This window comes from Terrapene carolina, unplaced genomic scaffold (assembly GCF_002925995.2).
Source record: "Terrapene carolina triunguis isolate 2854851 unplaced genomic scaffold, T_m_triunguis-2.0 Scaffold67, whole genome shotgun sequence".
NCBI lineage: Eukaryota > Metazoa > Chordata > Testudines > Emydidae > Terrapene > Terrapene triunguis.
This window is the reverse complement of record NW_020664418.1, coordinates 37788723-37802727: the sequence shown is the minus strand read 5'-3', so window position 1 is coordinate 37802727 and position 14005 is coordinate 37788723. Positions and strand designations below refer to the sequence as shown.

The following is a 14005-nucleotide window of genomic DNA, read 5'->3' as shown; positions in this document are numbered from 1 at the left end:
CTTCAGATCATCTCAGTAGGCTGGTTTCAAAGAGTTAATGGTTGAAGAGTTGGAGCAGCAGCTCTCTTTCTTGGGTACTTCTGAGGTGCTCCTCAAGCAGATTTCTTGCCACATTTGTAAAGGAGGTGGCATTTCCCAAGGAAGATGAGGCTTTTTATTGTGTTGGTTTGGGGACTCTCTACAACATCTTAGACTGGAAGAGAGATTCCCACAATTTATAGGGCTTCAGAATTACTGTGGCCTGTAGAAACTTTCAGAGTAGCTGTAATCTCATTTTTTTTTTTTTTAAATGAATAAATTCAGCTCTGATGGTCTACTCTCCAGTGGAGAGGGATATGGGCTCCACTTGATCAGCCCTTTCTTCTAATACTCTTTTTTCCCTCTTCATACTCCTGTCCCATGGGCAATGTGAATGGGGTGCGATAGCAGGGCATACATACTGCAGCTACTGGGAGTTAAGCTGTATTATCAGTCGCACTGGTGTGTGCTGCTCTCCCAACAAATGGGAGGGATATCTTTTGTGAGAAATTGAAACATCATGTATGTTTCTGGCACGTGAATAACGTAGCTGAAGTCGAAGTATCTTAGTTCGAACTACAAGGTACTTACTGCGGGTCCAGACGTGGCAGGTAGGCTCCCCTGTTGACTCCGCGTACTCCTCTCGCGGAGCAGGAGTACCGGTGTCGACGGCGAGCACTTCCGGGATCGATTTATCGCGTCTAGACAAGACGCAATAAATCGATCCCAGAAGATCGATTGCTTACTGCCGAACCCGGAGGTAAGTATAGACGTACCCTAAGGTTCTGCTGAGATCAGCATTTAAAGCAGGGATTAAATCTGTATGTATGAGTAATATATTTTCTTCCCCAAATTTAAAGCAGTAGCTTTTAGAGTAAATCTACTAGTTTTTGCATTTGAATATGACCCTTGTCTCAACTAAAAATAATTTGAGATAAGGCTTTTCAGAGAGCCCTCTAGCAAGTTCCTCAAGCTTGAGACTTTTAAACTGACTCACTTGTAGACTATTCTGCAATCCAGTACTATTAATAGAAAGATGTGTGAACACTAGTTGTACGTTTCTATTTAACAATAGTTGTTATATTTCTAATCAATACTTGTAGGGGTATGCTTGCTGCTCATATATACATTAGCATTAGCTCCATTCACGTACTATTAGAGTGAATAGGGGAGAGTGCAACTGCTCCAGTCTGTTTAAGCCAGGGGTGGGCAAACTTTTTGGCTCGAGGGCCACATTGGGATTGCAAAACTGTATGGAGGGCCAGGTAGGGAAGGCTGTGCCTCCCCAAACAGCCTGGCCCCCTCAGAACCCACAACTCATCCAACCCTCCCTCCCTGCTCCTTGTCCCCTAACTGCCCCCTCCCGGGACCCCACCCCCTATCCAGCCCCACTACTCCCAGTCCCCTGACTGCTCTGACCCCTATCCACACCCCCGCCCCCTGACAGGCCCCCCGCGACTCCCACACTTATCCAACCCGTCCCCTGACTACCCCCCAGAACCTCTGCCCCATCCAACTGCCACCTGCTCCCTGTCCCCTGACTGCCCCCCCGGGACCCTCTGCCCCTTATTCAACCCCTTGGCCCTGACCCCCTTACCATACCGCTCAGAACAGCATGTCTGGCAGCTGCGCCGCCCGGACGGAGCCAGACACGCTACCGCTCTGCTCAGCCGGAGCGTGCAACCCCGCCGCACAGAGCGCTGCCCGCGTGGCTGCGGGGGAGGGGAAACAGCGGGGGAGGGGTCAGGGGCTAGCCTCCCTCGTCAGGAGCTCAAGGGTCGGGCAGGACGGTCCCGCGGGCCAGATGTGGCCGTAGTTTGTCCACCTGTGGTTTAAGCAAGGGTATCAGTTTGACTGGTTTTTGGGGGTGGGGGCTAGGGGGTGGGGGCAGAGAGAACTGGGGCTATTCCTTACTAGTTTCCTCTCTTCCCCACAGCACGTGATGGAGGAGAAGCTTCTTTTACAGACACAGACACACACTCTCTCTCTCTTCTCCCCCCCCCCCCCCCCCCATGATTTGACTTCCCCAGAGCGCTGCCTCTTGCTTTGTTGGGAAAGCCCTGCATGTGGCCGCAGCATTGGCTTGGAAGCTGCGCTCCCACATGCATGCTTTCAAGCTGTTCACAAGGGTCTTCAGAAAGCCAGCCTGATATGATTATCTGCCAAAAATCATACTTTGGAACAGAACCTGATATGATTTTTGGCAGTTAATCATCCGTCGGAACAGAATAAAAATACAGCCAGACTGCTCAAGGAAACCACTTGTACTTTCAGTGCTGTCTCTGTTAATAAGCTAGTAACTAAATAGGAGATAAAGTTGACTCCCTTTAATAGGCTGTGTGAAACTGAATGTGAAGATAAGTGTTGGAATTGTCTACTCTTAGCTTGTGAGTTCAACCCCCTTCTATGTTCGGAGTTGTAAGATTTGATAGTACGTCTGCTGCATTGCACTTGGCAATCTTAACAGAATGTAACTAATTCTTTTTTGTTTGTTTTTAATATTGAAGCATTACAGTAATTCTATAGTTAAGGTTGTATTAAGATTTTTTTATGTGTATATAAAATCCCTGTCTCTGCAATAATTTAAGACTTGGTGCCAAAGAATCTTGTTTGTGGAGAGTCTAATCTATATCTTCAGTGAGTCCACAAAATGTTTTTATAGGAATAACTTTATTGCAGTAGTACCCCTAGTGAGCTATGGGCTGTACAGACATAGGAAGACTAGATCTGGCAATCTAAAGATGCTACAAGCAAGGCAGTCAGGGTGATAGGAACGTGTCTGTCTTCCTTATGTATCCAGTTTATATTTTATCAATGACAAAAAAATTAGTTTTTGGGGGGACACTCAGTGTTGAAGTGCAGAAGGGACTGTGGTGTGAAAGGGGAGGGGAAAGGATGGGGCAGAGCTGTGAAGGAGTGCATTGGTGTAAAAGGCTTTAATTCAGGTCTCATTTTACTGAGTTATTGCTACTGCTTAAGCAGCAAAGTTGAATGGAGGAATCCACGCTCTCCTCCTGCTTTTGGCCAAGCCTCCACCCCCTGCTCAAGAAAACAGGAACTTTGCTTCATATGGTCTGGAGCAATAGAAGAGGAAGCAAATGTCAAAAGTTCCTGAAAACATCACAGAGCTGTTACTCCACAGTCGCTCTCGGATTCCCACGAGGCTGTCAGCTGTTCTTTAAACTTGCTTTGTGTAACATGCCCTGCATAGTAGGAACGTGGCTCCTAACTGGGATGTATGCTGACCTATGTCCTCTGGGACTAGTTTTCTCCTTCTAGTTAATGAATCATATTCATGCTTTTCATGTGAAGGGATGATTTGTGTTTGTATCCCTTTGAGACATGCGCTGAGCCTCTGTCCCCCTTGCATGGTGGTGAGGTGTCTGACCTTTCAGGCCTGTGCAGCTTTATGCCTCTCATTAACTGTGAATTCTTGCCAGCTGTGCTAGTGTGTTAGCAAAAGGGATAAAACCATCCCCTTCCTGCCCCTCCCCCAAACCTCCACATTTTCCTCTTGGGTTCCCGAGGAACAGTAAATCAGAGATAAAAAGCCATCTGCCCTGGCATCCAGCCCTAGCACGCTCCTGATAAGCTTAGTACAGATGTGCTTCCCTCCTTTGGCAGGAAATGCTTTATTTAGCTCCCTGCAATGAAGGGTTGTCCTGTGGTTTTTTTGTTTGTTTGTTTTTTCCTTCTGTTTAGTCCTATCTAGCCACAGGAGAGGCCGAGTGGCCCAATAACATTCCTGCCACTAATCTAGCACTGTGCTCTTCAGAGTTCTGTACAAGCACTGAGCCACCACCTCCTGTCAGGAAGGCATGTGGCATACTAATGGACTTGGCATGGATGGGACTGAGAGCCATACCCCGGAGTCCTAAAACTGGCTTGGCACTGACTTCCTATGTGGCCTTGTGCTCATGCTCAATGAGTGTCTGTATGGGTCCAAATTTCTAACTGGCTTCATGCCTGCTGACTAATTTAAAGTCAGTTTAAGCAACTTGTACCACTTCAAACCTGATCTACACTAAAAGGTGGCTTGCCCCATTTTTACGGCACCAGTAGACCACAAGGATCTGATTGGTTTCTGAAAGAGCATTTGTACGCTACTTCTGTCACTAAAACCTTTATGTGCTGGAGCCTGGCCTTTCTGCTGTCCGTGCTAACTAGACTTCAGTATGGAGACATTTCCTTTTCTTTCGTCTCTGAGCTGTCAAAGCTGCTCATTACAGCACTGCCAATCATTGTAGCAAATATATTTCAACCTTGTTCAGCTAACCGCAGGACGTGATGGAGGTAATGTCTCTGGTGTGTCAGAGGATTGCAAATTGACTCTTAAAAGCTCAAGACTACAAAACTGAATTCCCTCTCTCTCCTCGCAGGTACATTCCACCCATGATCTGGGGGAAGAGTGGACATATCCAGACGGCTCTCTATGGGAAGATGGGGAGAGTGAGATCACCACATCCTTATGGACTTCGCAAGTACCTCACAATGTCAGATGGAGCGACAGCAACCTTTGACCTCTTTGAGCCCCTGGCTGAACACTGCATTAGAGGTTAGTCAAACAACCACGTTGGAATGCATGGCTTTAGTCTGTCTGATTAGTGACTTGTCTAAATATTTGTTGAAGTACATTTGGAAAAATTACATTGCTGTCCTGGAGAAAGCCAGAAAGATTGGGGGCTAACTTTGACTCAATGGATGGGGGAGATGAGGACTCATAGCCCCCCAAATTGGCTATTGCTTACAAAATCCACACTGCTCTGTACCTATATATTGAACTTCAGAGCAGGGGCCCTAAAAGGTCAGTTACAGATATTTGGGAAAATCATGCTTCATGGCCTGTGGTGTCAGAACACATCCTTTACTGTTCTAGTGCAAGTCTATATTCCCAAGATTAAATGACTCTAAAACTGACAGCTTGCATTGTAGAGCCTTACATCCTGGTGTGGATAGGAGGGAATTGAATTTGGGTCTCTTTTTTTAATAAACAAGAAGTTTCAGAAAATAAAATGGGATAGGTTAGCAATAACTCCATATTATGACGTATGCTTGGAGTTGCCCAAAGGGTCAAGGGTGTTGGCTTTCCTGGCTGTGGGTCAACCTTTACAAAAGCTCCCAAACAGTTAAAGTGCACAGATCAAGCCAAAACATTTAGCTGCTGCTGTGGGAACTGTTGAGTCACAATGAAGTGGAAACACTTTATTTAGATGGCAATCCTGAAGAACCATCATTAGTGACTGCACAAGCCAGATAACGTTGAGATAAAAAGTCAGTGCAGATCCCAGCTCTCTCTAGAGTGAGCAAAGGGGAATCTCTGTATTTATAGCACTCTAGAAGGGGAGGATCTTATCATAAAGCAGTTTTAAACTAAACTTTTTTCCAAAGTCATCCTGGACCCAAGATTGAATCTCCAAAAGAGGAGAACTTAAACAAGTGTAGGGTACAAAACAAAGTGATTCCAGACATCAGTGGGTAACTATATCTGTAGGATAGGAAGCTACTGCCCTAGTAAATCAGAAATCATGAGCATCTTCATTTGACTAAAACATCATGCTGTCAGGGGGAACTCGACTTTTTGGCTCACTGGTACCAGCATGATTCTGTTGAACTTGGATTTCACTGAAACAATGTGAACTGTACTTCTCAGTAGCTGGCTTCACTTGCAGCCTGTGGCTCTAATTGAGCCCTCAGAAAAGGATGTTTATTCTGTCTAATCAATTCAAAGGGGTTCTCTTCAGAAATAAACAGGATCTTCACTTTGTGGTGGGATGCTGCACAGTGACAATCGCTGTCATTCTGGTCCAGGTCATTTGTAGAGCTGGAGAGAAACTAATGGGAGGCAAAACTTTGCAGTAACTAGAGGCTGCCAGTGAGCATGATGTAGAACTAAAGCACTCTTGTTTGATAACTAGTGCTGCATGACAGTGTCTTGGGACCTCAATTACTGTGTTTGCTCACACACAAAGCACAGAAATGCATTAGCTGACTTTCCGGAGATGTAACGATGTGCTTGTCCACGTCAGAGCACGTCAAGCCCTTAGCTGATCCTCTGAAAGATAATTAGGCTATGGAACAAAGAAGCTGAATGGTGACAGTAGTTGGTCATGAGTTCTATGTCAGACAGGCCAAGTTCATTTAGGGGACTATTTTGACTGTAGTGTTTTTAGCTAGTAAGTACATATAGGTTCCCTCAAAGTAAGCAGAGACCTTTAGTCCAGCAGTTTCACGTTGCTTTTGTCACTTAATCTTGGGGTTGATGAGAAGGTTTTGTTCAGTTATTGTAGAATAAATACTTCTGCTCAGGGCCACCCAGAGGATTCAGGGGGCCTGGGGTCTTTGGTGGCAGGGGGCCCCCGCCGCCGAATTGCCGCCGAAGACCCGGCACTTTGGCGAGTCCCGGGGCGGAAGGACCCCCCATCGCGGGTCTTCAGGGCACTTCAGCAGCGGGTCCCGGAGCGGAAGGACCCCCCCGCCGCCAAACTGCCGCCGAAGCCCCAGAGCGGAAGAAGCTCTGGGGGCCCAGGCCCCACGAGAGTTTTCCGGGGCCCCCGGAGCGAATGAAGGACCCTGCTCCAGGGTCCCCGAAAAACTCTCGTGGGGGCCCCTGTGGGGCCCGGGGCCTGGGGCAAATTGCCCCACTTGCCCCCCGGGCGGCCCTGCTTCTGCTGTAGAAGCCTGCCTAGTCTAGACTACCCTAATCAAAGGATGTCTCACCATGTTGACATATGCAAGAAATGGTACTTCAGAACAAGATGTTTGTTCACAGGATATGGGGTGATAGCAGCTACACTTCTGTATCTCCTACCTCCACCTTATTTAACTTCTGTGAAAGCGAAACTAAAGTGAATAAACCTCTGATGTGTGTCTACTTATAGCAGAGCTTCCAGTTTTTGGCCTAAATTGATTCCTCCAGTGAGCCTGGAGGGGATGTAGACTTAGTATCAATAATGTACCCTGGGAAAAACATCTTTCATTTCCCTCGAGGGGCATGCTGTCTGGTCTGTAGAATGGGGCAGCAGCAGACTTCAGAATTCTCGGAGAATTAGCAATCACAATAGATACTGGTGGGGGAAAATATTTAATGTGTATTGTCGAAAAAGCACTTGTTCCTAGCTGGTATAGAATTCTTGCCTCTAGGACAGGGGTTCTCAAACTTCATTGCACCACGACAGTGGTGACAACAAAAATTATTACATGACCCCAGGAGGGGGGGACCAAAGCCTAAGCCCACCCAAGCCCCGCCACCCCAGGCGGGGGGGCCAAAGCTGAAGCCCAAGGGCTTCAGCCCCAGGAAGGGGGCCTGTAACCTGAGCCCTGCTGCCCAGGACGGAAGCCCTTGGGCTTTGGCTTCAGCCCTGGGCGATGGGGCTTTGGCTTTGGCCCAGGGCCCCAACAAGTCTAAGGCAGCACTGGCAACCCTATTAAAATGGGGTTGCGACCCATTTTGGGGTCCCGACACACAGTTTGAGAATCTCTACTCTAGGAATTGTCTGTAGAACTGCTGATGCAAACTTTCAATAAGTCGCTCAAGAAATTCTGTGCAGCTCCCTTTTCAATAACAGTTGCATGCTTGTATTTTCTTTGCACTTAAGTTTTGCCACCCCACCTCATACTAGGCTAACTTCAGTTTTATTTGCTTGGTAGCAAAGTCATGTTCTAGCTGTCCTTATATCAAAGCTTTCCCATTGACTTGAAATAGAATGCTCCTAAAAACTGCTTGATTAAATGTCACTTCAACCTGCACCTGAGCTTTGTCTTATTTCTCCCATCTATTAAATGTGCAGAGGATGTCACAATGGTCATCTGCCCTGGAATCGCTAATCACAGCGAGAAGCAGTACATCCGGACCTTTGTTGATTATGCCCAGAAAAATGGTTATAGGTGTGCTGTCTTGAATCATCTGGGAGCTCTGCCAAATATTGAGCTCACTTCTCCACGCATGTTCACATATGGTAAGTACTCCTCAGCTTTTCTAACTCATTTTCTAGAAGTTAATTGGTTTCTGAGGGTCCCCAAAGTTCGGAAAACTAGTCCTGGCTTCTCTTAGTTGAGGGAGAGAGAGCACATACTGAGGAGCAGTTGTGGCTGCCATGAGTGCTTAAACCTGGAAAGATATTGAAAGGCAGGGGGATGAAGGGAGAAGAAGAGTGTAGAATCTCATGTTCGAGGTATGGTAGGTTATCCTAGGAAGGGATTCTCCTTGAGAGGTCTTGGAATATGTCATGTAACATGGTGAGCTGCCTAGGAAGGTCAGGTTCCTTTAGGTAGCCTGATATATCTCCATCCTGGGAAGAAAGATGGAAGAAATAGAGTACTGGCCCCTGAATGAGAAGTGAATGCCAGGGAAAGCTCAGGTAGTTCTGTGTCTTGCTGAATAAATGACAGTACCATGCTGGCTTGAATTTCATGGGCCTACTTTTTGGGTGTGGGGAAGTTTCAGCTTTCTCAGACTAAGGGAACAAAGGGCTTATCAGCATCTCTCCAGTGATGACGTGCCAGCTATCCTCGGCTACGATAGCTGATGGTAGTTCGAACCCGTGCTTAACCAGGTACAGCTATTTTAATTCTTAATTGCTCATCTGTAACATGATCTCTCAAGAATGGAAGCATCTCCTAAGACTGGTTACCCAGGAATGCAGTGCAGGCAGTTCAGTAACAGCATTCACTGCCTCGGCCTAGTTCGTATGACATGGTCTCCTTGACTTGGCTCAGTTTTCTTTTGTACCCTTTTTATTGCAAACATTTGGCATGGTGGGAATGAATGGAGATGCTCCATACATAGTGCTAGAGTGGAGGGTTATCAGTTTGTCTAAAACCCCTGTATCAGATTTCATTTTAGGTTGGAATTTACAGGGGCGGCTCTATGTTTTTTTGCCGCCCCAAGCACGGCAGTCAGGCAGCCTTCGGCGGCGTTTCTGCGGGAGGTCCGCTGGTCAGGCGGATGCGGCGGCGGCTCTGCGCGTGATCGCCTTTGGCGTACTTGCTGCCGAATTGCTGCCAAAACCGCGGGACCAGCGGACCACCCACAGAAACGTTGCCGAAGGGTGCCTGACTGCCGCCCCCCATCTCCCCCCGGCTTGCCGCCCCAGGCACGTGCTTGCTGCGCTGGTCCTGGAGCCGCCCCTGGGTATTTAGCATGCAGACTTCTAATCCATGAGTGGTTTTTGTTTTGTTTAAATTAGAAATAAACTGTAATATTCTTGAGCTTCCTGGCTGCTGCTTGCCTGCTGAGTTAGCAGTACCACATTACCAGTATTAAACTTTAGCGATCTTCAAGGCCATAAAGTATGGAAAGTGCTATAGAAAAACTAGACTAACTTTGGGGAGTAATGGGTACTTGGGAGCTGCTGTTTAAGAGAATTCAGTTCCCTCACCTTTTACCTGGGGAACCAGTCAAATCTGTGCTGTATGGATTGAGGTTGAGATTTTCCTAGAGAATTGCAGTGTCTAAACACCCCAGCAGTAGTCTGCATGTGGGCCAAGGTTTTCAAAACTGACTAGTGACTTTGAGTGTCTTGAACTTTGGCAGCCCAACTTGAGAGTCCTTCAGAAAGCCTAAGTCTTTCTTTCAATAAGTGCTGAGCACCTGCTCTTTGCAAATAAAGCCCCTTTAAGGTGGCAAGTCCTGTCTTCTTCCTCCTCCCAGCCACTACTCACTCTTGAAAATCTTGGCTGTGATCAGGCCAATTCTAATTTCAGGCCTAATAACTCCTGAGCCTGAATTGGTCAGAATGGTGGCTAATAGCAGGAACATGTTGTGAAATGAAAATAGTAATCTCATAACATTTAAATAGCTGGTAGATATATATAGACTCATTACAATTCTGCCTAGCGGGGCTTACAAATCAAGGCCATATTCTTTAAACATGCAGTTCTGTCTTCAGCTACTGTCAAATCTGAGAAGCCTTAAAGAGAGTCTAGTCCAGGAGTTATCCAGGAGTGATCTTACTAAAGATCATGGCACTCTTTGCCTAGACTCCACTGGGTTTCAGCTCGGACCCCAAGGTGATATTCTCTAGTGCAGCACCAGATACGTGGCTCTTTATTTCTTCTTATAGTCTTGCAAAGGGCAAGGAATGCCCAGCATTTCCTCAAGATGGTTCAGTAAAATAACTTCATTTAAAGAGTTCCCTGCCAAACAGCGAGCCAGGCAAGTCTAATAAATTCAGGAATGTAGACTTTCTTCTGACTCCAAGCCAAATAGGCCAGCATCCTTGTAGGAATTCAGCGACAGCTAAAATATCCTTTGGGAAGAGGATAACCTAAATCAGGGACCTTTTGAATTATTCATCCCATAGACCAGGCCTGACCTGTTGCTACTTCGGTTTCAGGTTTCTGAAGCTGTTGCTCGCAGCCCTCAAGTCAAATGGTCAGAAATTATTTTGACGGCTGGCTTCTTCTAGAGCAGTGTTTCTCAAACTTGGGACGCTGCTTGTGTAGGGAAAGCCCCTGGCGGGCCGGGCCGATTTGTTTACCTGCCGCGTCTGCAGGTCCAGCCGATCGCGGCTCCCACTGGCTGTGGTTCGCTGCTCCAGGCCAATGGGAGCCGCTGGAAGCGGCGCAGGCTGAGGGATGTACTGGCTGCCGCTTCCAGCAGCTCCCATTGGCCTGGAGCAGCGAACCATGGCCAGTGGGAGCCGCGATCGGCCGAACCTGCAGACGGGGCAGGTAAACAAATCGACCCGGCCCGCCAGGGGCTTTCCCTACACAAGCGGCGTCCCAAGTTTGGGAAACACTGTTCTAGAGGAAACCAATGCAGCCCTGCATTTGTCATCCTGAGGAGAAACTGCTCCTTAAGAATGTTAATACTGCAAAGTATTCTAAATCTGCTAAAACCGGACACAGCCGCAAAGCTTGCCAAGTTGAAATAGCAGGTTCTTTAAAAATCCTAGCAAATTCTGAGCACTACAGTACACTTAGCTAGTCAAAAACCAACCTGATAATGTGTCGAAAACGACCATGCTGATTGGAGTGGAGCAGTATTAGGGCTTATCTACAAGGTGGGGTAATGCGCTCTATGGAAATGTGATTTCTAAAGGGCACTAATGCGTTGTGCATTAATTGGGCCGTGTAGACCCTGCTAGTGTGCACTGAAGATTTCCCCAGTGCACTGCAACATACTACTGTGCTTTAGAAATCACTCCCCCCCCCCCACCCCCAGAGAGTACATTATTAGACGAGACCTTAGAGTTGACATAAATGGATTTTAAACAAAAATTATTTGGACGTGCATTGAAGGGCAGGCCTTGGGTTAGAACTGTAGTGCTATGGCCCCTGGAGCAGTGAGGAATTCTTCAGTTAAGCACAGCGGCTACTGAATTTACATTGGGTCAGTGTTGGACTTCAGTTCCTCTTGTTGTTTGGGTTTCAGGTTTTAACTGAGTGGCTCACGGATGCAGTGTCCTGATATATTCTGGCTTTGGCAGTGGTCTTTTTTCTCTGGAGAAATAGGAAGATGTTCCACTAGTTTTAAGAGGTACAGGGAGGAGCTGCTGAGATTTTGAAGTATTACTGGCTGATGGAAAAAACAGCCCTAACAAATGGTGTTTCAGAAGGGTACACTGAGGTGCTGCCAGAAACTCAGTCAATCTGAGTGCCAGAAACCCCCCTGGAGGCAGGTGAAACTCTCTTAAATCCTGAGCAGGCCACAATGATCTGTTTCTAATGCACTTTAAGTGAGGCAGACCTGTTGGTTCTTGCCAGCTTCTGTCTCATTCGTAATAAGGATCCTGGGCCTTTGCATGCCCACCCTTTAGCTAGCAGAATGCCTGTTGCCTCCCTTAGGCAGTGATTCAGGAGAGGATCCGGCTCACCCCTGAACTTTGCTGTAGGCCCTGGCCTGCTATTTCTTCCTGTTAGAGGTTCACTCTTCTCTAGCTCAGTTGTGCTACCATGAGAGCAGGGATTGGGAACTTGTGGTAAATACTAGCCTGAGAGCTCAGCCTGTTAGCCAAAGAGATGCATGCAGCTGTGTCCCTTCCCTGAAACTGCAAAGAATTAAAAGGTCTAACGGGCTGTGGCTCTGCCTCAGAGTGAATCCATTCAAAACGGGGCATGTAAGACTGGTCTAACGAGTATCTGACACGGGGGCGGGGGGGACGGACGGACAGAGGAAAGGGTGAAGGAGGACGAGACAGAAAATGGGGAGAGGAGTTCTTCTGCTGGTTGGTCTCCATCATCTCCGTCTCGGTCACTGGCTGCACCCCAGTAGGGGGTGACGGGAATATCCATAGAGCAACACAAGTTTATCTAAACACCCCATTCTAGGTTCTCTCCACTGGTTCCAGTCTCAAAGCAAAGTGCCCAAATGCTGGCTTCCCACTACCATTCTAGCTACAGATCTAGGCATCTGTTTGCTCTACCAAAGGCAGGGAGCACAACACAGATAAGAGTGCCCAGCTCACTTCTATCTGAATATACCCAGAAGTGACCTGAAGAAGAGCTCCGTGTAACCTCGAAAGCTTGTCTCTCTCACCAACAGCAGTTGGTCCAGTGAAAGATATTACCTCATCTACCTTGTCTCTTTAATACCCTGGGACCAACACCGCTACAACACCACTGCGAGTACCCAAAAGTGACTGTTGTAACTGCGTCAGGAAGGCAGGCTGTAACAGATTCTGCCTTCCATAGGTACTTGTCATGAGATCACCCCATGTACAGGGCACTCATAACAATACTTAACACTCTTCAGCCACACCTTTCAAAATGCTTGCGAAAGGAAAGGCTGTATTTCCCAAATAGGGCAACTGAGATAGAGATGAAGTGACTCGCTTAATGTTGATAAATAGTATAGTCAATTGTTTGACAACACTTGGGTTTGTTATGAAATATACGCAAGAGACCAAATAACCAATGTCAGTCAAGTTCATTGCTAGAAGCCAATAATAATAATATAGTACAGGAAAATGGTCTCTGGGAAGCTGTCTCATGCCGCATTCACCTTTTGCAGAAGATGTGGTCCCAAAGTTATGCATTTCAGCTGGTAGTATTTATAGGATGATTTTACAAGTTATAGATTTCCTTACAAATCACTAAAATTCAGCCCATCAGTTTGTCCCAGTTCCTTAACTTGTTGTTTTGTTCCTTTCTGTATCTTTGTTTTAGATACTAGAATTTCAGGTGCTGGTCCATGAAGGTACCTTCTAGGTTTGTACCAGGGTAGAACAATCATACACCGTAGAACCTCAGAGTTACGAACTGACCAGTCAACCACACACCTCATTTGGAACTCAAAGTACACAATCAGGCAACAGCAGAGACCATAAAAATAAGAAACAAATACAGTACAGTTCTGTGTTTAAATGTAAACTACTAAAAAAAAATAAAGGGAAAGCAGCATTTTTCTTAATCACAATACAGATTCAAAGCTGTATTAAGTCAGTGTTCAGTTGTAAACTTTTGATAGAACAACCATAAGGTTTTGTTCAGAGTTACGAACTTTTCAGAGTTACGACCAACCTCCATTCTGTCTTCTTCCTTTGGGGTATTCCAGTACTGACCTATGAGAATACCTCCCATGTCCTGATCCTGACAGCTTTCCTATCTACTTAAGCCAAAGCTTACTTTGGCTACTGCAAGGTTTTATGGGATACTTAACGTAAGTGAAAAGGATTATAGTAAAGGTATAGGCCAGTTTAGGCTACATAACTGCTATATTATTGTGCTTAATGCATACTAATATATGTGGTGCAGATAACACATTAATAATGATTTTTATACACATATATGCTATCCAGCATATATTTATCAACAATTGAGGTCACAGCAGGTGAGTTGCAGAGCCCAGAATAAAATCACAGGTCTCCTTACTCCCAATCCTGTGCGCTAATCATGAAATCAGCCTTTACCTTAAACAAAGGACTGAGTCTTTACCTTTAAATAAAGGAATATATACACCAGTACTAGAACACAAGTTGTCTGAGATTTGTTGAAGTCAGCCTCTCCCTCCCCATCTGGAAATAATTAAATTAAGTTTGAATTTGGG

The 14005-nt window shown here is 46.3% G+C and overlaps 1 protein-coding gene across 2 annotated transcripts in view; it reads left to right on the top strand.

Moving 5' to 3' along the window:
- Positions 1–14005, top strand: part of ABHD2 (abhydrolase domain containing 2) — a 65140-nt gene that overhangs the window by 30860 nt on the left and 20275 nt on the right. For both annotated transcript variants that reach the window (XM_024207225.1, XM_024207226.1), the window contains exons 4-5: positions 4398–4573; positions 7806–7973. In XM_024207225.1, the coding sequence (XP_024062993.1) occupies positions 4398–4573; positions 7806–7973 (344 nt within the window). The remainder of the gene's footprint in view (positions 1–4397; positions 4574–7805; positions 7974–14005) is intronic.